At 44.4% G+C, this 27004-nt stretch overlaps 1 protein-coding gene across 3 annotated transcripts in view; it reads right to left on the bottom strand.

Annotated features, from left to right (window-relative positions):
• The window catches only part of NAALADL2 (N-acetylated alpha-linked acidic dipeptidase like 2), an 860785-nt gene that overhangs the window by 415047 nt on the left and 418734 nt on the right, over positions 1-27004 (bottom strand). For all 3 annotated transcript variants that reach the window (XM_088452339.1, XM_088452338.1, XM_088452340.1), the window contains one exon: positions 13823-13945. In XM_088452339.1, the coding sequence (XP_088308465.1) occupies positions 13823-13945 (123 nt within the window). The remainder of the gene's footprint in view (positions 1-13822; positions 13946-27004) is intronic.

The following is a 27004-nucleotide window of genomic DNA, read 5'->3' as shown; positions in this document are numbered from 1 at the left end:
AAGGATCAAGGACATTTTAGTTTTTATTTTATAATAGTGTTTTTAATATTTTTGAATATCTTCAGAATTAAAGCTAGTGTATATATATATATATATACACACATTGTTGCTTTATATGTGTTTTCTATCCTTCTCTTGCATACCTCTAAGGTGCATTATAGTATTCATTAGGGTGAGATTCAATTCACAGTTTTTGCATAGAATGTTCACCTCTTTACACATTTTGGGGCAGAATTTCTCAATTGTCTGGTTGTATTTGGTCTTAGGTGTTCCATGCAGAATTTCCTCTATAAGTTTTGTTACATTTTAACTTCCTCCATACACCCCAACCGCTGTACTTAGTAAAATGAATGAACTCAGTTATCCGAGCTTTATAATATACACAAAATGTGGAATATTCAGTAGTATTTAGAAATACAGTGTTAAATGCAGATTTGTGGAATGGCAAAACAATAGTGTACAGTAACTCAAAGATTGTATGATTGGAATTTCACACATCTACATTTACAGTAGATCATAAGCTTTCATGAGCAGTATCCACACTACCCGCTGTCATACAACTGTACTTCCTTCTTCATCCTATTAAGTGCTTGTTCTGCTTTTATGTATAGTTTGCATTTTGTATATGACTCGTTTTTCTCACTGTTTGGCATGGTAGAGTACAGTGTTGCAAGGCAGAGCCTTTCCTGTCATACTTAGGTATACTCTAAATTTTTAAAGAAAATATTATAAATATCTTTTTTGTATTATTATAATAATTTTTATAGTCAAAACTCTGGAGTAAAAAGTGCATGGCAGGTGAGGCACTGCCTCCCCTGTCTACCTTTTCCGCACATCCCTGATAAATACACACCAAATTTCCAGCACTATAAACTGTTGCACCTTTCTATAAAACCCACATGAACCTTGTGTTCATATAGTTATCTGTAAATCTGGTTCTAATACTAGCCAGTGCCTGCCCAGCCTTTTACCTCACAGCATTTCACTGGAAGAGTATTCGGGCATCTTACAAATAAATGATGATGATGACCTTCACTAAATTGTCTATTTCATTACAAAATTGGATTTACTAGTGCAATTTTGCTGATTTTAAATGTAATGAACAGGATTGTACAGCAAAATTATACTGCTTTTAATTGTTGTAGATGGTTTCATATAAGACAGACAAGTCTACCGTAATACACAAATAGATATCTTATCTGAAGTAGGAACCCAGGGGAAGTAGTTTGTATCATACAATCATCACATGAAACTGATTGTTATAACTAGAACATTGTTATCTCAGTAGTCTGCTAAAATCTCAAAACGCCATTGGAAATAAAGAAATAAAGCGATTTCTCTGTTTTCTAAAGGTCAGAAGGAGGTTATTTCTGCAGTGGTGAGTTAAGCTGGTAAATCTTCTCAAAATAACTTGCCTCTTAAACACCATATATACTGAACAGCTGTTTCTCAATAGCAATGACAAAAGTAGCACAGTCTGTAAAAGTATAGTGTCAAGGGGTCACTAGTGAAAACAAATAACTGTAATGCAAATCATTTAATGCAACTTTCATCAAAAGGAAACATTCTAAACATCACTGTATATCATATATTTATGCTTTCATATTACATTAATAAGTTACAATTATTAAATTACAACCAGTAATATAACTTTCTAAGCCTTTACATTTTGCAATAGCCTATTTTGCAATATACTGCAATTGTTCTTGGTAATTTAAACTGTTGACTCTGTTGGTAAAAAGAAGAAATACAAGTGCACAACTCCAAGTTAACTGTTTATATATAAATAAACACATTTTTGCAGTAAATTGAGGTTTTTGGCATAATCTTGGTCAAGGTTATGGGCCTTCCCACCACATCCGGGTAACCTCTGTAGGGTAGGTCCCTAACATACTAGGGTTCAAATCTAGAGCACAGGACACCCCCAAACTAGCCCAGCTAAGCCACTCCAAGGCACCGCTCTAATAAGAAAGGTGAAGTGTAAAAGAAATAGTTTAGAGCAGCCGCAGCTGCATATACAGAATAAAATTTAAAAAAGTGAAATACATAGATAAAAAACAGACAGTGAAGAGTTAAAATATGTTGTAAAGAAACAATGTGTTATACTGCAGTGCCCTGAAGCAGATCAACTAAAGCAATCCAGGGGGACCCACGCCCCAAAAATGAACTAAAGCTGGACTGCACAGTCTAAATATTGGCAGGATTTACCTATATTGTGCCTCTGGCTGGTGTGCATATTACAATGCCAGACAATGCTCTAAACCAATGTGGTAGGGGTGCTAGTCTGAGTGGAAAGTGTTGCAAGCTTTCAGGTGTGCAAAGTAAGCAATTACATAGAAAATGGGCCTCAGACTGCACACCCTGAACATATATATATATATATATATATATATATATATATATATAAATTGGCAGGTAACCTCATCATTGTTGCAGAACATCTAGCCTACTAGACCTAGTTCTAGCTTACTAGACCTAGTTCTTATTAGCTTTGTGGCATTCCTTGTTTGTTTATATTAGAACATTTATTGCAATCCATAGTAGTGGGAGGGTATTGGGGGTTGATTGGATTCATTGCATACACATGCCAGCATTGACTATTTAAGTTTCATAGGAAGGCTGCATGCCCTTGGGTTGTGTAGGGCATAATTATTATAAGTGCATAATTTGTAAAAGTGGACTTCTCATTTCTTACCAAATTTAGCATTATACCGGCATTAAACCAAAGTTAAACTGAAGTAGACAACTCTAACCTTAAATCATTCTTTAACAAGAACATATGGACAAAGTATAATCAAGAAATGTAAGTTCACAATTTCTATAATACAAGCAACTGCTGTCTGCATCACCTGTACAATCTTCACTGGCCTCTGGGCCTGATTCAGAGCTGGATGCTCTGACCAGAGCGCTCGCTCTGAATCAGGGCCCTCCTACCTAAAAATGGAGCGGCCTCCTGGCCGCTTGCATAGCTGTGGGTGACCACCCACAGCTTATTCGAGCGGCCAAAAAGATGGTCGCGATGGTCAAGACCATCATAACCATCGGGCTTGAGACGATACCCTGTGGTAGGGTCTCGCTGCCGCAAGCCCAGGAGGGCTTTTGGCTCTATCAGAGCCTAAAGCTCTCCCACTGACATCACTAGTGATGTCAGTGGGGCAGGCCCCAGACGGTAGGCATTCCCATGGGAACACCTCCGTCTGGGCAGCAACACCCCCGGCACGCCCACCAAAGGGGGCGTGCTGTCACTCACCATCGACAGCACGCCCCCTTTGGTGCGAGACCCGGAGCGACAGCTTGGCTGTCACTATGTTGGTCTCACGCATGTGCACGACGGAGCTCCCTCCGTCATGCGCATGCGCATTAGGGCACCTTCGACCCGCTTGCGAGCGCTCAGTGCTCGCGAGCGGGTGTGAATCAGGCCCTCTGTTTGCTCACCATAAGAACTTACACTTGCTAATATTTGTACTGACTCGCTCATTTCACAAACAACTCATAGCTTACTTTATTCAGTGGCAATTTCTGTTTATTTCTTAGAAATAATATCTTTCCACCTCTTTTCTTTTCCTAGCCTGTCATCTGTCTTCTAATTCAGTTTACTTTAATATTGCATTTCTCCTCTTTCCCTCTGCCCAATAATAGTTTGAAAATTGTGCAGGCACCTTTTCCTCCATTGTACTATTACTTGCTTCTCTGCAAATCTCCTGTACTGTCTCTAACACTCATACTTTATTCCTACATCTAGTTTTCCTCCCCCTATTAAATTCATCCACACCATTAACATGTGTACTTCCCCCTCCACTCATTGTCTACCTAATCCTCTGCTCTACCCCCTTTTTCCACCTATATAATTTCCCCCTTGTCTCCTCCACCTCCTCCTTCCTTTATCTCCCCTCCTGTCTGCCATCCTCCCTCTCCTCTCCCACTACTATACTTTCATTATCTTCTACCCCTCCTATGTCCTACTACCCCACTGATAATCCCTCCTGCAAACCTTCTCTCCATGTCACCCCACCCCCAACATATTAAACTCCCTCCCTGCCAACCACCTACAAGTTCCCTTCCCAGCACTGGTCCCAGCACAATCTCTCCACTACATTCATCTCGGCAACCCATATTAAACTCACCTTCTCGCTACAGCAACCCAAATAATCTAATTCACATCTCTCCCACAAACACTGTCCCTCTATCCTGTGCCCTCTGGAAAGCCAGATCAGTATGTAACAAACTTGTACCCACTCATGACTTTTTCATCTAAAAAACTTGCATCTCTTAGCCTTTACTGAAACCTGGATTTCACCCTCTGACATCACTTCCCCTGCTGCTCTCTCCTCTGGGGGCCTCATCTTCTCTCATACCCCTCGGCCTTGGGGTTGCCATGGTGGTGGGGTAGGGGTCCTTCTATCCCCTGGTTACTCCTACCAACTCATTCCCTCTGAACCATCTCTAACTTTCTCTACATTTGAGGTTCATGCTTATATGCCTCTTCCAACCAGTACACCTTAGCGTAGCTGTCATTTACAGTTCCCCTGGCCCTCCTTCCAAATTCATTGACAACTTTGCTTCCTGGTGCCCTCACTTTCTCTCCTCTGACCTTCCCTATATTATCCTAGGTGACTTCAATATTCCTATTGATATCCCCACAGAAGCCTCTGCCTCCAAACTCCTTACCCTCACGTCTTCATTTGGTCTTTCCCAATGGACCTCCTCACCCTCCCATGTGAGTGGGCATTCGCTTGACCTGGTCTTCACTCACCGTTGTGATATTTCTGATTACTCCAATTCCCCATTCCCTTTTTCTGACCATCACCTTCTCTTTTTTAACCTATCCCTCTATCCTTCCCTTCCTCTACCTCCTAAGGCCACCATCACTAAGCATAACATTGAGACTATTGACACCATTTCTTTTTCTCCCCAGCTCGATTCACTTCTCTCCCCTATCCTGTCTCTCTCCTGCCCTGAACAAGCCATTTACCTATACAATACCTCCCTTACTTCTGCTCTGGACACTGTTGCTCCGGCAATCACTATTCACCCTCGCAGATTTACACCTCAACCCTGGCATTCAAAATGCACCAGATACCTGCAAAAGTGTTTGCGAACTTCCAAGCAACTGTGGAGAAGATCACGCTCTAAGGCTGATTTTCTCCATTTCAAATTTATGCTCTCATCATACAGTGCTGCCCTTTCCCTCTCTAAACAGTCATATTTCAAGAACCTCATCTCCTCTCAGTCCTCAAATCACCAACATCTGTTCACCACCTTCTACTTCCTCCTCCGCCCACCCCCTCCTCGCCTCCGATCCTTGCTCTCTGCCCTTGACTTTGCTACCTACTTTACATCTCAAATTGACTCCATACGTCAGGATATCATATCCCACCAGTCTGCCTGCTATCCACCTCTTCCTTTCCCAGATCAACCCTCTCCTTCAATTTTACCAACTCTACCTTTCTTCTCCCCTGTATCTGGAGAGGAAGTCATGGCCCTCATCTGGTCTCCCCCCTTCCACCTCCCCCCTTGACGCTATCCCTTCACATCTCCTCCACTACCTCTCTCCTTCTGCCTGCTCCCATCTTGCCCACCTCCTTAATCTCTCCCTATCATCAGGCACTGTCCCATCTGCATTCAAACATGCCCTTGTTTCCACCATTCTAAAAAAACCTACTCTTGATTCTAACACTCTCCAATTACTGTCCCATCTCTCTCCTCCCTTTTGCCTCCAAGCTCCTTGAGTGTGTTGTTTACAACCGCCTTACCACCTTTCTTGCCTCCCACTCCCTCCTTGACCCTTTTCAGTCTGGCTTCCATTCTCTCCACTCCACTGAAACTGCCCTCACAAAAGTCAGCAATGACCTCCTTACTGCTAAATCCAAGGGCCACTACTCTCTACTCATTCTCCTTGACCTCTCTTCTGCTTTTGACACTGTGGACCACCCTCACCTTCTGCAAATCCTTTACTCCCTTGATCTATGTGACACTGCCCTCTCCTGGCTATACTCCTACCTCTCTGACCTATCCTTCTCTGTCTCCTGTCATGACTCCTCTTCTCCTCTACAGCCTCTTGCAGTAGGTGTTCCCCAAGGTTCTGTTCTTGGACCTCTCCTTTTCTCACTCTAGACATCCTCACTAGGTGAACTCATCAGCTCTTTTGACCTCCAATATCATCTCTATGCTGATGATACTCAGATCTACCTTTCCTCCCCTGACCTATCTCCCTCTCTCCTCACTCATGTCTCCAACTGTCTTCCTGGATGTCCCAGCAATTTCTTAAACTTAATATGACTGAGCTAATCATCTTCCCACCCCCCTACATAACCACACTTCCCACCATTTCTTTATCATGAGATGGCACAACTATCTCCTCTAGCCCCAAAGTGCACTGTCTTGGAGTTATCCTGGACTCCTCCCTCTCCTTCAAACCACATATCCAGAATCTCTCACAGTCCTGTCATTTTCATCTTAAAAATATTTCCAAGATTAGACCTTTTCTCAGCCAGGATGCCACTAAAACCCTCATACACTCATTGGTCATCTCCAGATTGGACTACTTTAACCTCCTCCTATCTGGCCTCCCCAACTCCCTTCTCTCCCCACTCCAGTCTGTCCTCAATGCTGCTGCTCAGCTCATCTTCCTCTCAAAATGCTCTGCATCTGTCTCCCCTCTCGTACAAGCTCTCCAGTGGCTCCCCTTCCCTTTTAGAACCAAATTTAAGGTTCTTGCACACACTTACAAAGCCCACAGCTATTCCTCTCCCATTTACATCTCTGATCTGATCTCCCTTCACTCTCCTGTCCACCCTCTTTATTCAACAAAAGCACGCCGCCTCTCATGCCAATTGATTACTTCCTCCCACTCCGCCTCCAAGATTTTACCCGCGCTGCTCCCCATCTTTAGAACTCTCTCCTGCTTCCCATCAGACTCTCCACCTCTCTTCAATCCTTCAAAAGGTCTCTCAAGACCCACTATTTCGTCAAACCCTTCCAGCTGTCATCTTAACTTGCTTCTACATACTCCTTCCTCCCTGCCTACCCCATCTGTGTCACCCCTGTTTGTCTGTCCCTCCCCTTTAGAATGTAAGCTCCTATGTGCAAGACCCTCTACCCTCTTGTGCTTCTCCTTACTCCACCTTCATCTACTTCTTACTCTCTACCAGGGCACCTAACACTAAGTTGCATTGCATAATAGCTTATCTGGGTGTTATGGTCGCGAATGTAGCAATGTATATTATCCATGTCCTGTATCATATTGTATTGTACTGTACTGTACTGTAAGTCACTGTCACTATTTGTTTATGTTCTTTGTAAGGTGCTGCAGAACACTTGTGGTGCCATATAAATAAATGATAATAATAATAATAATAATAATAATAAATTGTGATATGATCGGGGTAGGGGGTCCCTCTCCTGGGGTAGATGGAAACCTCCTTACACATAAAAGCCAGGAAACAGCACACCAGTCTAGGGTTCATGCAAACTGGCCGGAACCAGTTTTTATTGTGCCATATAGATAAAATAAACGAAACATAAAAATAAATCCTAGCATGTCTGGGCACTAACTAAACATGCTACTTCCTCTATCAAAGTGGCAGGGCCTACTGCCTCACTACCAACACAGCACTTCTAAGTATTTCACCACGTTTGGCAGAACAGACTTTTCCTGGGGGTTTCAAACACATATGATAAGAATCTGGGACACACATATATGCCATCCACAAATTCTCCAGTGCTTCTATCACATATCCCCCCTTTGTTTTGACCTGTGGGGCAGAACAACTGCAACCCCCAAACAATGAACATGCGACAAAGCATTTGCATTGGCCAGCTGGCTTCCTGGCCTGTGTTTTACTGTAAACTTCAAGTTTTGCAATGCCAAGAACACCTTGTTATTCTCCCATTGCCCTCTTTGTTCTCTGACATCCATTTCAAAGGGGCATGGTCAGTGATCAATCTGAATTTCCTTCCCATCAAGTAGTACCTGAGAGTTTATAATGCCCACTTTATGGCCAATACTTCTTTCTCGACCGTAGCATAATTTCTCTCATGTACATTCAATTTTCAGCTTAAGAAAAAATAGGGTGTTCTTCACCTTCTTTGCTCTGGGACAGGATCGCTCCCATGCCAACATCTGATGCATCAGTTTGCACAACAAACTCCCTGTCAAAATCAGGAGTCATCAGAACTGGTAGGGTACACAATGCTATTTTTAACTCCTGAAAAGCCTTCTCTGCTTCAGGACACCATTTAACCATAACTATCTGTTTGTCTTTGGTAACGGCTGTCAGCGGGACTGCAATGGTGGCACAATTGGGTATAAATCTCCTAAAATACCTAGTAATGCCTAAGAAGGTTCTCACCTGCTTCTTATTCAGGGGTCGCTGCAGGTTTTGTATTGCCTCAATTTTATTAAGCTGGGGTTTTATCAAACCTCTGCCAAAGGTGTATCCAAGATACTTTACTTCTTCCATCCCTAGACAACATTTTTGGGGATTTGCTGTCAAACCTGCCTTATAGATGGAGTCCAACACTGCTTGTACTCTGGGCAAGTGAGACTGCCAATCAGGACTATGAATGACTACATCATCTAGATACGCAACAGAATACTCTCTATGGGGCCTTACACAGTAATTATATCTATCATCCTTTGAAAGGCAGCAGGTGCCCCATGTAACCCAAAGGGCAACATCTTGTATTGGAACAACCCTTCTAGTGCAGAAAAAGCTGTGTTATCTTGGGCATTCTCAGTTAACAACAGTTGCCAATACCCTTTGGTTAAATCTAGAGTGGTTAATTACCTGGCTGTTCCTAGTCTTTCAATTAGTTCATCCACCCTAGACATTGGATAGGCATCAAACTTTGACACACTGTTCAATTTTTGGAAATCATTGCAGAAACGCACACTCCAGTCAGGCTTTGGAATAAGCACAATGGGACTTGACCACTCACTATGCAATTATTCAATTACACCCAATTCCAACATTTTCTTAATTTCTTTAAACACTAATTCTCTTTGGGCTTCTGGTAATCTATAGGGCTTTAGGTTAATCTTAACCCCTGGGTCAGTGATTATGTCATGTTTAATGACTGTGGTTTTACCCGGTATGTCTGAAAACAAAACCCTATTTCTGATAAGAAATTCCTTAAATTCCTGCTGTTGAACGGCCAACAGGGTTTTAGCTATTGTCACTTTGGGAACCAAGGGCCCTGTGTTTACTGGAGGTGCTGGGATGGCTGACAGAGCTGCTCTATCCTTCCAAGGTTTTATAAGATTTACATGGTATATCTGTTCTGGCTTTCTTTTCCCAGGCTGGTAAACTTTATTATTAACCTCTCCCACTTTTTCTAGAATTTCAAAGGGTCCTTGCCACTTAGCCAAAAGTTTATTTTCTACTGTAGGAACCAACACCAAGACTCTGTCCCCAGGAGAAAAGATGTGTAACTGAGCATTGCGGTTGTACACCCGCTGCTCTGACTGTTGCGTCTGTTCCAAGTGCTCTCTCACTATCTGCACCACAGCAGCAATTATTTCCTGCATTTGGGGCACATGCTCAATAACAGCTTTATATGGACTGGATTGCCCCTCCCATGTCTCTTTGGCAATGTCAAGTAATCCCCTTGGATGTCTCCCGAACAATAAATCCTCCTGTGGAGGATTGGGGAACCTCTCTTATGGCCAACAGCAAATAAGGTAACAAGTAATCCCAATCTCTACCATCTTTGTCCACTACTTTCCTTAGCATGTGTTTTAAAGTTTTGTTAAGCCATCGGTCTGAGGGTGATACACAGAAGTTCTTAACTGATCAATTTTAAACAGGCGCCATAACTCTTTCATGATTTTTTACATAAATGGGGTACCTTGGTCAGTCAGGATTTCCTTAGGTATACCCAACCTGCTAAAGACATGGACTAACTCTCTAGCAATGGTCTTTTTTATGTATTGTGCAAATGGGATCACTTCCGGGTACCTGGTAGTGTGATTCATTATCACCAGAATATATTGATGGCCCTGGGTAGATTTCATTAATGGTGCAACCAAATCCATAGCTATTCTTTCAAATGGAACCTCAATAATGGGTAATGGGACAAGTGAACTTTTAAAATGTGGCCTTGGAGCAAGACACTGACATTCAGGACAGGATGCACAATAGTCAGATACCTCTTTATGGACCCTGGGCCAAAAAACCTCTGTGAAATTTGCTCAGTGGTTTTTTCTACCCCTAGGTGACCTGTAGTTATGTGACCATGAGCTAGATCTAACACTGTTCTTCTATATGCCTTGGGATCTGTTAATTGTTCCACAATATCTTCCCCTTTCTTATTTATGTGATACAAAAAATCCTGACATACTGCCATATGAGGATATGACAACAGGTTCTATGGGAACATCTCAGACTCTGAAGAAACTCCCCCTGCTACTGCATCAGTATCCTTCTCAAATGGGTCGGGGTTATTTACTTCTGTAACAAATTGGCTTTCCCACAACTTCCAGAAGTAAGCAAAGTCTCTCCCCAATATTGCATCATACATCAAGCCATGCACCAAACCCACAGAGACTATAGCAGAACCACACTGTGTTTCTATGTTCACTTCTGCAGTAACATAATACAGAGTATCCCCATGTATGCAGGACACACCAACAGTTTTTCCCTTACGCTTTAAGGGGTTCACCAGTTCAGCTTTCATAAGTGTAACCAGGCTACCAGAATCTAACAGAGCCTTTACTCGGTTGCCTTCTATAGTGACTATACACATTTGCTTATCTGTCTCAGCCTGTCGGTCAGCAGTACAGGTGGGCTATGCAAAGAAAGACACTCTGCAATTGACATAAGCAGTATCACATTGCATAGGTTCAGAGGTGAGCGAACAATTAGCAGCAATATGGCCCAAACCACCACATCAAAAACACTGTATCATATTATTACCAAGTCTTTTATGGGGTAAGAACCTTCCTGGCCTGGCTGGCCTAGCTCCAGGTTCCAAACCCACAGTCTAAAGTTCATTCCACCACCCAGCACCCTTCTCCCCTTGAACAGTCTTACCAGAGATCACAGGAGATCACCGTTTCAGAATTGGGGCTTGGTGGGGCAGACTCAACAGTTCCTCAGCTGCCACATATCTTTCCACTAGTTCAACCAATTGGTCTGCTGTTTTGAGGTCTGCATGGCTCACTCACTTGCGCAGAGTTGCAGGTAGAGATCACAGATATCGATCCATAAAGACCCTTTCCACGATCTGTGGTCCTGTTATAGTCTCTGGCTGCAGCCATTTTGTGGTAAGATGGACGAGGTCATGCATTTGGAGGCTTTTCTGTTTGGAACTCCCAGCGGTGGACTCGTTGGGCGCGAACAAATACAGTGACTCCCAAACGAGCTAAGATTTCCTGTTTCAGTTTATCATAGTCTTTTGCATCAGTCAGGCACAAGTCATAGTATACTTTTTCTGGTTCTCCAGACAGGAAGGGTGCCACAAGACTTGCCCACTGTTCTGTAGGCCAATTCTCTCTTTTGGCTGTTCTTTCAAAGGCCATAAGATATGCTTCTACATCATCATTCTGGGTCATCTTTTGCAGAAAGTGACTGGCCCATATGGAGCGAGTGGTAGTTGGAAGATCAGTGTAAGCATCTCCAGACCGGACTACTAGCTGTTGTACCACCTTTCTTAAGGCTTGGGTGGTTTCCTCTATGGTGACTTGTTGTTGCCTCTGGGCTGTCTCCAAGGCCAATAGTTGCACATTGGTGGATTCCTGCTGAGATCTGGTAGCTTCCTATTCATCCCTGATAGCTTCCTGCTGAGCAGCTGTAGCCTGGAGCAAGGCTTTAACAATGTCCTCCATGTTGTCTTTCAGTGTAGGTTGGAAGCAGAATCTGGCTTCTTTAAGCATCTGCTTAGGATGGATTAGGATGTATTTCATACAACATGAGTTGACATCCAAAACAACAAATTGGTATCTGTAACTTTAAATTTACAATGTAAAACTTTTCCTCTTACTGTAATTTTCCTTGTGTGTTGCCTGCATTCTCCACCACTTGTGATAAGATCGGGGTAGGGGGTCCCTCTCCTGGGGTAGATGGACACCTCCTTACACACAGCAGCCAGGAAACAGCACACCAGTCCAGGGTTTTCATGCAAGCTGGTTCGGAACCAGTTTTTATTGTGCCGTATAGATAAAATAACAAAACAGAGAAATAAATCCTAGCCCATCGGGGCACTAACTAAACATGTTACTTTCTCTCTCAAAGTGGCAAGTGGCCTCACCACCAACACAGCACTTCCAAGTATATCACCGCGTCTCTGCACAAACCTCAATGTCTGTTCTCCCTAGGCGTATGAGACAATGAACCAAATCTTCACACAGCTTATATTACCCACTTTCAGGTGCAATTACTAGTCAGCCTGCACTCAGGCTGAAAGGCCCAACACCTGGAACGGCCTGTGGATGGAGCCCTCCCTTCTGTTCTCACATCCACACCCCAAGGACCCTTTATCTGGCTTTTACCGAAAGCCAACACTCTAACCTGTTTGGCAGAACAGACTTTTCCTGGGGGGTTTAAAACACATATGATAAGAATCCTGGGACACACATATATGCCATCCACAACTTCTCCAGTGCTTCTATCACAATATATATATATATATATATATAAATATATATATATAATTGGAGGTGCTACTTGTCGATACCATTAATATATACACAAAAAGAAGAAATACAAGTGCACAACTCCAAATTAACTGTTTATATATAAATAAATACATTTTTGCAGTAAATAGAGATTTTTGGCATAATCTTGGCCAAGGTTATGTGCCTACCCACCACATCCAAGTAACCTCTGTAGGGTAGGTCCCTAATCTACTAGGGTTCAAATCCAGAGTGCAGGACACCCCCAAACTAGCTCAGCTAAGTCACCCCAAGGCACCACTCTAATAAGAATAGTGAAGTGTAAAGGAAAGAGTTAAGAGCAGCCGCAGCTGCATATACAGAATAAAAATAAAAAAAGTGCAATACATAGATAAAAAACAGACAGTGAAGCATTAAAATGTGTTGTAAAGGAAAAATGTGTTATAATGCAGTGCCCTGAAGCAAATCAACCAAAGCAATTCACTCAGACTAGCACCACTATCACATTGGTTTAGAGCATGGAGTCTGGCATTGTAATGTGCACACCAGTCAAAGGCACAATATAGGCAAGTCCTGCAAATATTTAGACTGTGCAGTGCAGCTTTGGTTCATTCTTGGGGTGTGGGTCCCCCTGGATTTCTTTGGTTGATCTGCTTCAGGGCACCGCAGTATAACACATTTTTCTTTCAACACATTTTAACGCTTCACTGTCTGTTTTTTATCTATGTATTTCACTTTTTAAATTTTTATTCTGTATATGCAGCTGCGGCTGTTCTTATCTACTTCTTTTACACTGCACTATTCTTATTAGAGCGGTGCCTTGGGGTGGCTTAGCTGGGCTAGTTTGGGGGTGTCCTGCGCTCTGGATTTGAACCCTAGTATGTTAGGGACCTACCCTACAGAGGTTACCTGGTTGTGGTGTTAACCTTGGCCAAGATTATGCCAAAAACCTCAATTTACTGCAAAAATGTATTTATTTATATATAAACAGATAATTTGGAGTTGTGCACTTGTATTTCTTCTTTTTGTGTATATATCAATGGTCTTCACATGTAGTACCTCAAATTATATATATATATATATATATATATATATATATATATATATATATATATATATGTTCAGGGTGTGCAGTCTGAGGCCCATTTTCTTTGACTCTGTTAGTAAGATTTTATCACATACTGTAATACCATGCAGATTTCTACTAACCTTGTACAATAGTGGTAAAACTCCTAGTTTTAATAGAGCAATAGATTTCCTAGAAATATTGTTTGATTGTATTACGCTATGTAGATCTTCCACAGTCCCATATTGTACGTCAATTACTTCACCCTAAAAAAACAAAGCAAAATAAAGTATGAACTATTTATTTGGAAGAATAATGTATGAAATGTTACATACACTCCAGTGACTATTGCACAATTTATGTACAGCGTAGGAAGGCAAAAAAAAAAAAGCTAATTTTAACATGGAAGTTGGAACCAATTAAACAAGTCTGGACAGATGTACTATAGACAGATTTGGGAATCCATGTCTGCTGAAATTATTCTCCAAGATGTCAATGATATTATATCTCTCCACCTGTGCCTTTCTTACTTTCTGAACTCTGCTAATACTCTTTCTTAACTGTGCTGCCCAGTAATCACAGTATTTTCTTACATGCTGTATAATACATGGAGTAACGTAAGGTGAATATGTATTTGAAATATGTGATGGTTTGCTAGTATTATAGATATAAATTGTTATAAATAATTAAATTCTATAATCCATATAATAATTGTAGGTGGCTGTTATGTCCCCAACATGTGCAGTGGGAGCTACGTGCCCCCCAACAGTTCCCACTGACAAAGATGGGACAGCCATCATGAGGAGAGGAGGGGAGTAGGGAGGGGCTGAGATGGGTGGGCAGAAGTGGCCTGACAAAGGCTGGGTGCATTTTACTAGTAATAATAATAGTTGATTTATTTAAGCTAAGGTATCTAAAATACATCAGTCAGGTTTAAGAATTCAGGAAATATGTTCTTCCACTGAAATCAACATAAATTAACTGCAGAAATCTGTAAGACACTTTAGACAACTGGTTCTTGGCATTTACACATTTCTGAGTTTATCTAAATCTTTAGAACACATATATAGACCAAGGGGTGGCAGCAGAATTCACTTTGAAATTTCTCACATGCTTATTTAAAGCCTTACAATATCTGTGTTAAAGTTAGTAGCAAATCTAGTGAAATGGAGCAGCAGGACATCCCATTTTGGAGTGCAGGTGGTGCAAATGAAGGTAAAATACTGCCTACTTTGTATACCGATGAGATAGGAAGTGCTCCATTCCCAGCGCCAAGTATATTTGCATAATATAAATGTGCCCCCTCTACTCCCCATGCACCATACAAAGCAATATGGTTTTGCCAAGGTAGAAAATTGTACTATATAACTGGATTGTTTAGCTGAGTGTGCCAAAGAACCCAGCATTTAAATATAAACTTCCATTATACTATTTATTTTCTGTAAATTGTTTGAAATAAACTTTAAATATTGTATTCTGTGCTAAAATATGTCTTAATTAATGCAATGCTGTATACCAAGCAACAGCCCCACATAATGTGTAATCTGACAATGTTTTAGACTGTCATCTAAAGCTATATTTCATGAGTGTTATGATCCTGACTAATTTTTCCCATACTTTCCTATGTTTTACCTCTGCTGTGTTGCTCCAGCTAGCACTGAATTCTGCTAACGCTGTGATCGCACATCACTCCCAGATGATGCAGAGGTCCACCTGCACTGCACATCACATCCAGCTGGCTATGACGTCTGTCCACTTGGTTCCTGATCTGTGCTCTCAGTGTGTCTACTCAGCATGCTAGCAGTGGCGTAACTACTGCCCCCACAACTCCCGCGGTGGCTTGGAGGCGCCGGGTAGCTTGGGGGTGACGGGGGCAGTGGTTACGCCACTGCAACTGTGAGCGCTGGCATCTGAAATGATCGAAGGCTAAGGAAGCCTCCGATCACTTCAGAGGCCAGTGTTCCCAGTAATGCAGTGCGCGGGTGATGTCATGAAATCACCCGCGACCTGGGGAACCTTCGCGGCCACGTCTGCTGGATCTATTTAGATCCAGTCAGCGTGGCAGCGGGAGAGACAACCCGGATGACAGCGCGCAAAGGGCCTGATTCAGAGCCGAACGCTCTGACCAGAGCGCTCGCTCTGAATCAGGGCCCTCCTCCATGAAAATGGAGTGGCCTCCTGGCCGCTTGCATAGCTGTGGGTGACCACCCACAGCATATGCGAGAGTCCATGATGACGGTCGTGATGGTCTTGACCATCATGACCATTGGGCTTGCGACAGAGACCCTGCGGTAGGGTCTCCCTGCCGCAAGCCCTGGAGTGATTTTGGTCACTAGTGATGTCAGTGGGGCCGGCTTCAGACGGTAGGCGTTCCCATGGGAACGCCTCCATCTGGCAGGCACGCCCCCGGCACGCCCACCAAAGGGGGAGTGCTGTCAATCAACATCAACAGCATGCCCCCTTTGGTGCAAGACCCGGAGCGATGGAGAGCCCGTCGTTCGCTGGGTCTCGCGCATGCACATGACGGAGCTCCCTCCATCGTGCGCATGTGCAGTGGGGGAACATCGACCCACTTGCGAGCGTCCTGCGCTCGCGAGCGGGTCTGAATGACCCCCAAAGTCAGGTAAGTGAGGGAGGGGGGGAGGGAGAGGTTTGGGGAGGCCACAACTACATGAGAGGCCACAACTACAGTGGGCACTACTAAAAGGGGCACTACTAAAAGGGGCACAACTACAGAGGGCACCTTAAATGTAAGGGGCACAACTACCGAGGGCACTACTAGAAGGGGCACAACTACAGGGGGCACTACTAAAAGAGGCACTACTAGAAGGGGCACAATTACAGGGGGCATTACTAAAAGGGGCACAGCTACAGGGGGCACTACAATAATGGGCACAACTACAGGGGGCCCTGCATAACTGGCACTATTACAGGGGGCATTGCATAATGGGCACTACTACAGGGGGCATTGCATAAGGGGCACTATTACAGGGGACATTGCATAATGGGCACTACTACAGGGGGCATTGCATAAGGGGCACTATTACAGGGGGCATTACATAAAGAGCACTAGTATAGGGGACATTGCATATGGGGCACAACTACAGGGGCACTACTTTAATGGGCACAACTACAGGGGGCCCTGCATAATGGGCACACCAACAGGGGGCCCTGAATAATGGGCACTACTACAGGGGGCATTGCATAAGGGGCACTATTACAGGGGACATTGAATAAGGGGCACTATTATAGGGGGCATTGCATATGGGGTACAACTACAGGGGGCACTACTTTAATGGGCACAACTACAGGGGGCCCTGCATAATGGGCACTATTACAGGGGGCATTGCATAAGGGACACTATTACAGGGGGGTATTGCATAAGGGTCACTAGTATAGGGGGCACTGTATAAGGGGCACTAACTTGATACACGCAGTTTACAGGTTATAAACTATGTTCCCAATAATCTGGTTCTACACGGACATAAAATCTGTGCAACCTGTCTTGAGCTGAGGTGACAGACTGGCAGGAGCAGAGAGGAGGGTTGGTAAAGTAGATCTGTCAGGGTGGGATGTAATGGGCATTACTGTTTGGCATAATGTGTATTTGGCATTACTGTGTGCACAATGTGCTATTAGGGGCATTACTGTGTGGCATAATGTGTTGTATGTGGCATTAAAGTGTGGCATAATGTGAAATAGGGGCATTACAGCATGGCATAAATTTGTTATAAGGGCATTACTGTATGTAATTATGTGTTATATGTGGCATTATTGTGTGGCATGTGTAAGGGGCATTGCTGTGTGGCATAATGTGTTGTAAGGGGCATTCCGGTGTGGCACACTGTGTTATAAGTGGCATTACTTAGTGTGTCATAATGTGTAAGGCACGTTACTGTATCATGTAACCACACACCTTTAACATCGTCTTTGGGTGTGTTTGATCTTTGGGCGGGGAAGGGGGGCAGCCTGAAACTTTTTTGGCATGCGGGGGCAAAATTTATAGTTATGCGACTGCATGCTAGCACCCAGGCTGCACACCTGACTTCCCTCCAAACTCTGTGTGGGTGCAGCCATTTTGTATTCAGTCACCTGACTCTCCTCAACCATTGAGAGTGCTGCTTGCAGCATCCAATCCCTGGGGATCCACCCCTATAAATTCCATTTTATGAGTGGCCTCCATTGTCAGTACAATGTCGATTCTGCTGAAGATACAGCTCTGTGCTGAGCTCCCAGGTACTCTGTATCTGAACAGTCCCAGCTGATATCTCTAACCATCGGTCCCAGCTGATATCTCTAATCATTGGTCCCAGCCAATATCTCTAATCATTGGTCCCAGCCGATATCTCCAATTATCGGTCCCAACAGATATCTCCAATCATTGTCTCAGCCAATATCTCCAACCATCGGTCCTTACCGATCAAGTGCAATAACTCTTCAACATCGGTCCTTACCGATCAAGTGCATTAATGCTTCAACATCAGTCCTTACTAATTAAGTGCACTAACTTTTCAACATCAGTCCCTACTGATCAAGTGCATTAACTCTTCAATGTTGGTCCCTACCGATCAAGTGCATCAATTCATCAACATCGGTCTCAACGATCAAGTGCATCAATTCTTCAATATTGAATTCATAATTATCAAGTTCTTAAAAAAGCATCATCAGTTCCAATGCAATTTAGCTCATTCATTCAGTATTATCATCTCCAGTTCTACTTCCAATCAGATGTCTAATAAAGTTGATCCCTACTGTCCTCGCCTTTGGGCTCATTACCTCCAGCAGTTCTACTGCCTCCTATTGTCCCTCATCACATGAGGATGTCCTGGCATAAGCCTTCCAGATTTAATCACGCCTCCTTAGGCTCCACTTCAGCCTTCCATGCCTGTTACCAACCAACTCCAACCCTCAAGTGTGACAGTTTGTATTGGCCCAATGGACATAGCTAAGGATCAGACCCAAGCCACAGAATTTTCACAGACTTTGTAGCACGCTTAGAATATCAAGAGGTGGCACAGGCTTACGTGACACAGTTCTTGCAACAGCTGACCAATGATCTGGATAATATACAAACTACACTTGGTGAACCTGGGACACCCTTCCAGAATCCTTCCGCATCTGTTCCTACAGTTGCACCCCATCTTCAACTGTTTATTCCAAGCAAACTTAGTGGCACTTCTAAACAATTTTTCCTGAAAAGGCAACTCACCCTCTCAATTGCTCTTGGATTTCTCAATCCGCTACTGCTCTCAAACCCAAACATTTAGGAACTCTTCATCAACTGTTAAAACAGTTACAAGGTCTTCTCGACAGAATTTGTCTGATTATTGCTGAGTTCCTTGGTAACACTCCTGACACAATTAAGTCTTCTGTCCCACATCATGCGTCTGAAGAGACTTTTGTTGCAGACTCCCCTAGAGCTAAGGATTCTCCTTCTAAGCAAAATAAAGCGAGACATCTGATTTACCAAATCTGGTTTGTTCTGTTGGTCCAAGTAGCCCAGGAGGGGCTTCTATAATCTGCTAACCCTAGAGGCAGTCTCCAGAGCTTCATTTCCTGGAAGGGAATTCAGTATCACAGACTCTAATATTGACTCCTGTCAGTCTTCTCCTGAGGATATCACCCTGTTGGATGACAGTCTGATTATCACTTTGTTTACTTTGTCTTTGAATTCTGCCCAGTCAATCAAGACTAGTATGTCTCAGATCAAAGAAAGGCCATATAAATATCAGAGTTCCTACTGCTCTGGTTCCAGCCAGACTCCACCTCCTTCAGTTTCAACTGGTTCTAGTGTCCCTGGACTCAACCCGGTTCCATCCATCTATCTCCAATCATCAAGCCAATCCAGTCGATATGGGGGTAGGCGGGGTAAGGTGCGCTCTTCCTGCTAGTAATGGTGATGACTTGTGTGTGTTTGTGAGTGGTGTTAATTAGAATGTTTCTTCTGGTGGTGGTGATGTTTTGGGAGTGAGGAGGGTGTGATTGGGTATGGAGTGTAGTTTGGAGTAATGTGAAAAGGGGAATGGAATAGGATCAAAATGAGGCCAGCGAGACACAGTAATTTTGGGCAAAATCTTTTATTGAGTAGTCACAATGCTGCTCTGTTAAGATCCCGGGCAGGTGGGTGGGGTTCAGTGATGATGAGACTGGGGAGGTAGGTGGACCCTTTTAGGGGGCTCCTTCCCGTGCGGTTCAGTGACCTTGCACGTCACCCCTGCTGGACCTATGGTCGACAGTCTAGGAAGTCTCGGGGGGTGGGGGGATTTGCAGAGTGGGTTGGAACACCTGTGCGGCGTCCCACGTGTTGGTGTGAGTCTTGGCAGTACTTACCTACTGGTAGGTTTTTTGTTGTGGTGATGTAGGTCGACATTGCGGCCATTGCAGATTGGTTGGAAGCTGCAGGTTTGTTGGTGAGCTGGATCAGCGTGTTGCTGGTGTGCTGCAAGTGCACGGCTTGTCTGATTGGTCTGCGGAGGTCAGCGACCGTAGTATGCAGCTGAAATTGGCTCTTGGTCGTGCCGCTGGTGGTGCGGAGCCAGAGGTGTGGATGGGTGAGCTGCTGGGAGGCTGGGTTGCAGCGTGTGTGCTGAGACCACCCCTGGGGGGTGGTCTGCCCGGGATACTGATTCAAAAAAAGCAAGGGAGGAGGGGGATGTGGAAAGTGTGACCGGGATGGAGCTGGTCCCTGGCGATGTTGGCTGGGCGGACTTGCGGCCGGATGTGCGGGATGCTCTTATCACTGACGGTCCCTCATGGAAATGGGTATCGACGGTGGAGACACCCCTGGCCAGGAGTGAGTTGCTGAGCACGCCTGGGAGCAGGGGGGGAGAGGGGCTGGTCCGGGGTGGAGCCGGTCACTGGAGGTGTGAGCGGTGCGGACCAGCAGGCGGGTGGGCTGAGAGCTTTCTGCACTGGTGGTCCCTGGTGGGGATGGGGATCTTTAGTGGAGGTCAGCCTGGATCGGTGTTGGGTTTGATGTGAGGGTCTCCAACGCATTTCGGCACAGGTGCCTTCTTCAAGGAGGTGTGAGAGGATCAATGCTTCTGAGGTTCTTATGTAGGGCACTTCCGGGGGTGGGGGTGTGATCAGGTGACTCATGGGCCCAATGGTGTGTTGGAAAGGTAATGTGGTGCAGGTGTGTGCAGGGACTTGCTGAATGGTGATGTGGTGCAGGTGTGTGCAGGAACTAGCTGGAGTGATGAATTTAATCAGATTAGGCCACTGGTGTGTTTGATAGGTAATATGGTGCAGGTGTGTGCAGGGACTTGCTGATTGGTGATGCGGTGCAGGTGTATGCAGGAACTAACTGGAGTGGTAAGTGTAATCATATTAGGCCAATGGTGTGTTTGGGAGTTAATGCGGTGCAGGTGTGTGTAGGGGTTTGCTTTTTTTTTTTTTTTTTTTAAATGTAATGCGGTGGAGGTGTGTGCAGGGACTTGCTGAATGGTGATGCGGTGCAGGTGTGTGCAGGAAGTAGCTGGAGTGGTGAGTGTAATCATATTTGGCCAATGGTGTGTTTGAGAGGTAATGCGGTGCTGGTGTGTGCAGGGACTTGCTGAATGGTGATGCGGTGCAGTTGTGTGCAGGAAGTAGCTGGAGTGATAAGTGTAATTAGGTTAGGCCAATGGTGGTTATTTTTTTTTTTGTTTTGTTTTGTTTTGTTTTTTGTTTGTTTTTGTTTTTTTTTAAAGGTAATGCGGTGCAGGTGTGTGCAGGGACTTGCTGAATGGTGATGCGGTGCAGTTGTGTGCAGGAAGTAGCTGGAGTGATAAGTCTAATTAGGTTAGGCCAATGGCGTTTTTTTTTTTTCTTTTTAAAGGTAATGCGATGCAGTTGTGTGCAGGGACTTGCTGAATGGTGATGCGGTGCAGGAAGTAGCTGGAGTGATAAGTGTAATCAGGTTAGGCCAAAGGTGTTTATTTTTATTTGAAAGGTAATGCGGTCAAGGTGTGTGCAGGGACTTGCTGAATGGTGATGCGGTGCAGTTGTGTGCAGGGACTAGCTGGAGTGATACGTGTAATCATATACGGCCAATGGTGTGTTTGAAAGGTAATGCGGTGTAGGTGTGTGCAATGAATTGCTGAATGGTGATGCAGTGCAGGTGTGTGCAGGGACTAACAGGAGTGATAAAAGGTGAGGTGATAGGGGTTGGGGCTGGAGTAGAGCGTGGGTGGGCTTGTTGGAGATTACTTTGTTATAACGGATTTGACTTCGTTGTCAATGTTGAGTCCCCTGGGGGTTAATGTTTTCAGCGTGAAAATCCGTCTAAGTTCCTCCTTGTTGAGGATTTTGTAATGGTTTCCGCCTCTCCTATTCCATTCCCCTTTTCACATTACTCCAAACTACACTCCATACCCAATCACACCCTCCTCACTCCCAAAACATCACCACCACCAGAAGAAACATTCTAATTAACACCACTCACAAACACACACAAGTCATCACCATTACTTGCCGGAAGAGCGCACCTTACCCCCCCTACCCCCATACGTTTTCAGTGCGGGAAAGGTACTCCCACACAAAGGAGCAGCACCCCGAAACCACAACACACCAACCCCTGGTCAACGAGAGCGCAGGTCTACCGCCCATCTTCATATGTTCTACCAGTACCCAGAACTGCAGCACCAACGACGAACAGCAATCTACACAATCACCGACACCCCCAAAACACAATAAGTAACCACATAACTGAACACAACAAAGGGACCATACACAAATCCACACATGGGCATTTTCAACATCAGAGACACACGCTTAGATAGGGCCAAATACCTCTTAAAGGAACTAGACCAATGAGCCACGCTACAAAATAACAGCAACACCTTCTGCCAAACATACCTTCAACTCGAAAAACTCATCACCATAGAGTCCAAAGTATGGTGGGATGCACGCATACTCCAATGGTACTTCAATAATAACCTCATCCAGAAGGGCCTAGTCATCCAAAAAACACCCACACATAGCCACGACAATCCCACGTTCATGACTGAATGGAACAGTATACTTCATGACTGCTCCAAATCATTGATTAACTTAATCATCAGACATCACAAAATAGACCTAGCCCTCTTAGACAACCAAATAAACACGCTTGACAAAGACCTGGATCCATACAAAGGGGAGGAGGAATTTAAAAACCTCGTGACACTAACACGAACCAAACTAAATAAAACAGAGGAAGCCATAATCGAGAAAAAGATAGCCAAAATCACACGGGATAAACCAGGTAACCACCACCGCCCCAACGCTCACAATCCGAACATAGACAAACATCACAACTACAAAACCACCAGTCTCACCACCACAAAGACACACACTTACACCGCACCAACATCACGCCACCAACACACAACCAACCATACTACCTCAGGCACCCCGATATACAAAAAACTAGACTTAACGTACCAGCAATACATGTCCAAGATTCACAACACAAAGAACCCATCAAACACACACAACAAAGATAACGACACAAACGACCAGGAACAAGACTCAGACTGCAACACATCATTTAGGATTCATGAAATAGAAGACCCATCCGAGTCGGAACACTAAGAACAGCTAGCAAGACAATCGCTTAACCAAGGGTGGGTCAACACACTCAGAGGGACACCAGACCAAACAGTAACACAAACAGACAACACACAAGAAGCCACCCGACCACCACTGCCACCTCCATGTACACCCATCCACACAGACAAACAATGGTCACAGCATTTTTTAGATCTGGAGGCAGGCAACCGCGCCTGCCTACCACCTACCCTAACACACACCCCAACAAGGCCAAAACGCAAGCTAGACCATCGAGACGAGGATGCAGAGGTGGACAAACCACCAAAACACTGACCAATCCCACACCACCCAACAGTACAGGTATCTTCAATCTAAGCAGCCGCACCCTCACACCGAATGACATCTCTGTACTAAACAAAGGACTTAAATTCACCCCACATAACCCTCTTAACAAATTCGAAGCTTACCTTGATTTAAACAGATTCATTCGGAACTCACCCTCAAAAAATATTTCATGTCCAACCCCATCACAAAAGAACCCATACATAACCAATACAAACACACTACACTCAAACCCCCATCCAGCTTCTTCCCCAGTCACCTAAAAGGCCACCTCATACACACCTTCAAACATCTGGTAACAGAGGACATCAACAAACTCAATACCTCTAACAAACGGCACAACCCAAACCTCACCACTAATGAAAAAAGTGCACTGAACAATCTCAAATCAGACAGAAACCTGATAATTAAACCAGCAGACAAGGGGGGGGCATAATACTCCTGGACAAACTCGACTACATCGCAGAATCACAGCGCATCCTTCAAGACAGACACACATATGAGAAAATCAATTCTGACCCGACACTCAAGTTCAACCAAACACTCAAACGCATACTCCTGACCGGTTTAGACACAGGCATCCTCAATAAGCAGGAATATAACTTCATCCATAACCCAAACCCTGTCATACCCGTATTCTATTATCTCCCCAAGATACACAAAAGCACGACACACCCTCCAGGTAGACCCATCATTTCCGGCATCAATTCCATCTCATCTAATCTATCACAATACATCGACCACTATCTTCAACCATACGTCAAATGACAATGCTCACACTTACAGGACACAACACACATACTAAAAATACTCGAGGACACCACCTGGGGGGATGACCACTGGTTAGTCACCAGCAACGTCACATCCCTATACACAATCATCAATCACCAACAGGGTCTTGACAGCATCAAACACCATCTCAATCACGACGACACACTGGAACCAGAACAGATCGCATTCATCCTCCAGGGCATTGAATACATTCTCACACACAATTACTTTTGGTTCGATGGGGACTTCCACCTGCAGAGGACTGGCACAGCTATGGGGACCAAATTCGCGCCCAGTTATGCTAACCTGTTCATGAGCAGTTGGGAGGACTCCCACATATGGACGGGTCATGACTGGGAGGCGAATTTGGTCCTATGGACCAGATACATAGACGACGTCCTCTGCATCTGGAAGGGTCCCCTACACACACTCCTTGACTTCATTCAATACATCAACAACAATGACTGGAACCTCAAATTCACGACCAATTACAGCCAATCCTCCGTCAACTTCTTAGACCTAGAAATATAGATTGATAATCACCAGATACAGACCAAGACTTTTCAAAAACCCATAGACATCAACAGTTATATCCTCTACAGTAGTGGTCATCACCCCTCCTGGCTCAGCAATATCCCCACAGGACAGTTCAAGCAGATCAGACGCAACTGCACAAAACTCACGGACTATCACGAACAAGCCACAACACTTAAACAACAATTCACGGACAAAGCATACAAACCGGACACATTAGAAGCCACACTCACCCGAATAGGACTAGAAGATAGGAAACCACTTCAGGAATACAAACAACAACCACAAAACACAGACAACCATGTTCCCTTCATCACACAATTCAACACCCAGGCGACACAAATAAAAAGAATCATCAACAAACACTGGCACTTACTTAAGGAAGATGCACAACTGACAAGTATCCTACCCAACAGACCCAAAGTCATCTACCGCAAGGCCCCTAACATCCAAAACAAACTCGTATCCAACCACATTCCTCCACCCATCCAAACACAAAGCACTCTAGACAACTCCAAACTCACAGGGGGTTTCTTCCACTGCGGCTCATGTACCAACAGCATCACACTAAAATATAGAAGCACCACACCCACTACAACATTCTCATCCACACAGACAAACACCACGTATAAAATTAAAGAACACATTTCATGCAACACTAACAATGTAATCTACCTCATACAATGCCCATGCAATCAACAATACATAGGTAGGACCACCAGACCACTAAAAACCAGAATTGCGGAACATCTGAGAAACATCACCAAACAAACAGAGAACCATAACATACCCGTACACTACAAAGAATACCACCATAGCAGCACACAAGGCACCACTTTCATAGGAATCAAACACATGCAAAAAAACAGGAGAGGCAGAGACCATAACAAAATCCTCAACAAGGAGGAACTTAGATGGATATTCACACTGAAAACATTAACCCCCAGGGGACTCAACATTGACAACGAAGTCAAATCCGTTATAACGAAGTAATCTCCAACCAGCCCACCCACGCTCTACTCCAGCCCCAACCCCTATCACATCACCTTTTATCACTCCTGTTAGTCCCTGCACACACCTGTACTGCATCACCATTCAGCAATTCTTTGCACACACCTACACCGCATTACCTTTCAAACACACCATTGGCCCAATATGATTACACGTATCACTCCAGCTAGTCCCTGCACACAACTGCACCGCATCACCATTCAGCAAGTCCCTGCACACACCTGCACCGCATTACCTTTCAAATAAAAATAAACACCATTGGCCTAACCTGATTACACTTATCACTCCAGCTACTTCCTGCACCGCATCACCATTCAGCAAGTCCCTGCACAGACCTGCACATCATTACCTTTAAAAAAAAAACCAAAAAAAACCACCATTGGCCTAACCTAATTACACTTATCACTCCAGCTACTTCCTGCACACAACTGCACCGCATCACCATTCAGCAAGTCCCTGCACACACCTGCACCACATTACCTCTCAAACACACCATTGGCCTAATATGATTACACTTACCACTCCAGCTACTTCCTGCACACACATGCACCGCATCACCATTCAGCAAGTCCCTGCACACACCTGCACCGCATTACATTTCAAAAAAAAAAAAAAAACCCCTACACACACCTGCACTGCATTACCTCCCAAACACACTATTGGCCTAATATGATTACACTTACCACTACAGCTAGTTCCTGCACACACCTGCACCTCATCACCAATCAGCAAGTCCCTGCACACACCTGTACCACATTACCTTTCAAACACATCATTGGCCCATTATGATTACACTTATCACTCCAGCAAGTCCCTGCACACACCTGCACCGCATTACCTCTCAAACACACCGTTGGCCTAATATGATTACACTTACCACTCCAGCTAGTTCCTGCACACACCTGCACCGCATCACCAATCAGCAAGTCCCTGCACACACCAGCACCATATTACCTATCAAACACACCAGTGGCCTATTTTGATTAAATTCATCACTCCAGCTAGTTCGTGCACACACCTGCACCACATCACCATTCAGCAAGTCCCTGCACACACCTGCACCACATTACCTTTCAAACACACCATTGGCCCCATGAGTCACCTGATCACACCCCCACCCCCGGAAGTGCCCTACATAAGAACCTCAGAAGCAT

Source organism: Taudactylus pleione, unplaced genomic scaffold (assembly GCF_031769625.1).
Source record: "Taudactylus pleione unplaced genomic scaffold, aTauple2 ptg000037l, whole genome shotgun sequence".
NCBI lineage: Eukaryota > Metazoa > Chordata > Amphibia > Anura > Myobatrachidae > Taudactylus > Taudactylus pleione.
This window is presented reverse-complemented; position numbering and strand designations above follow the sequence as displayed.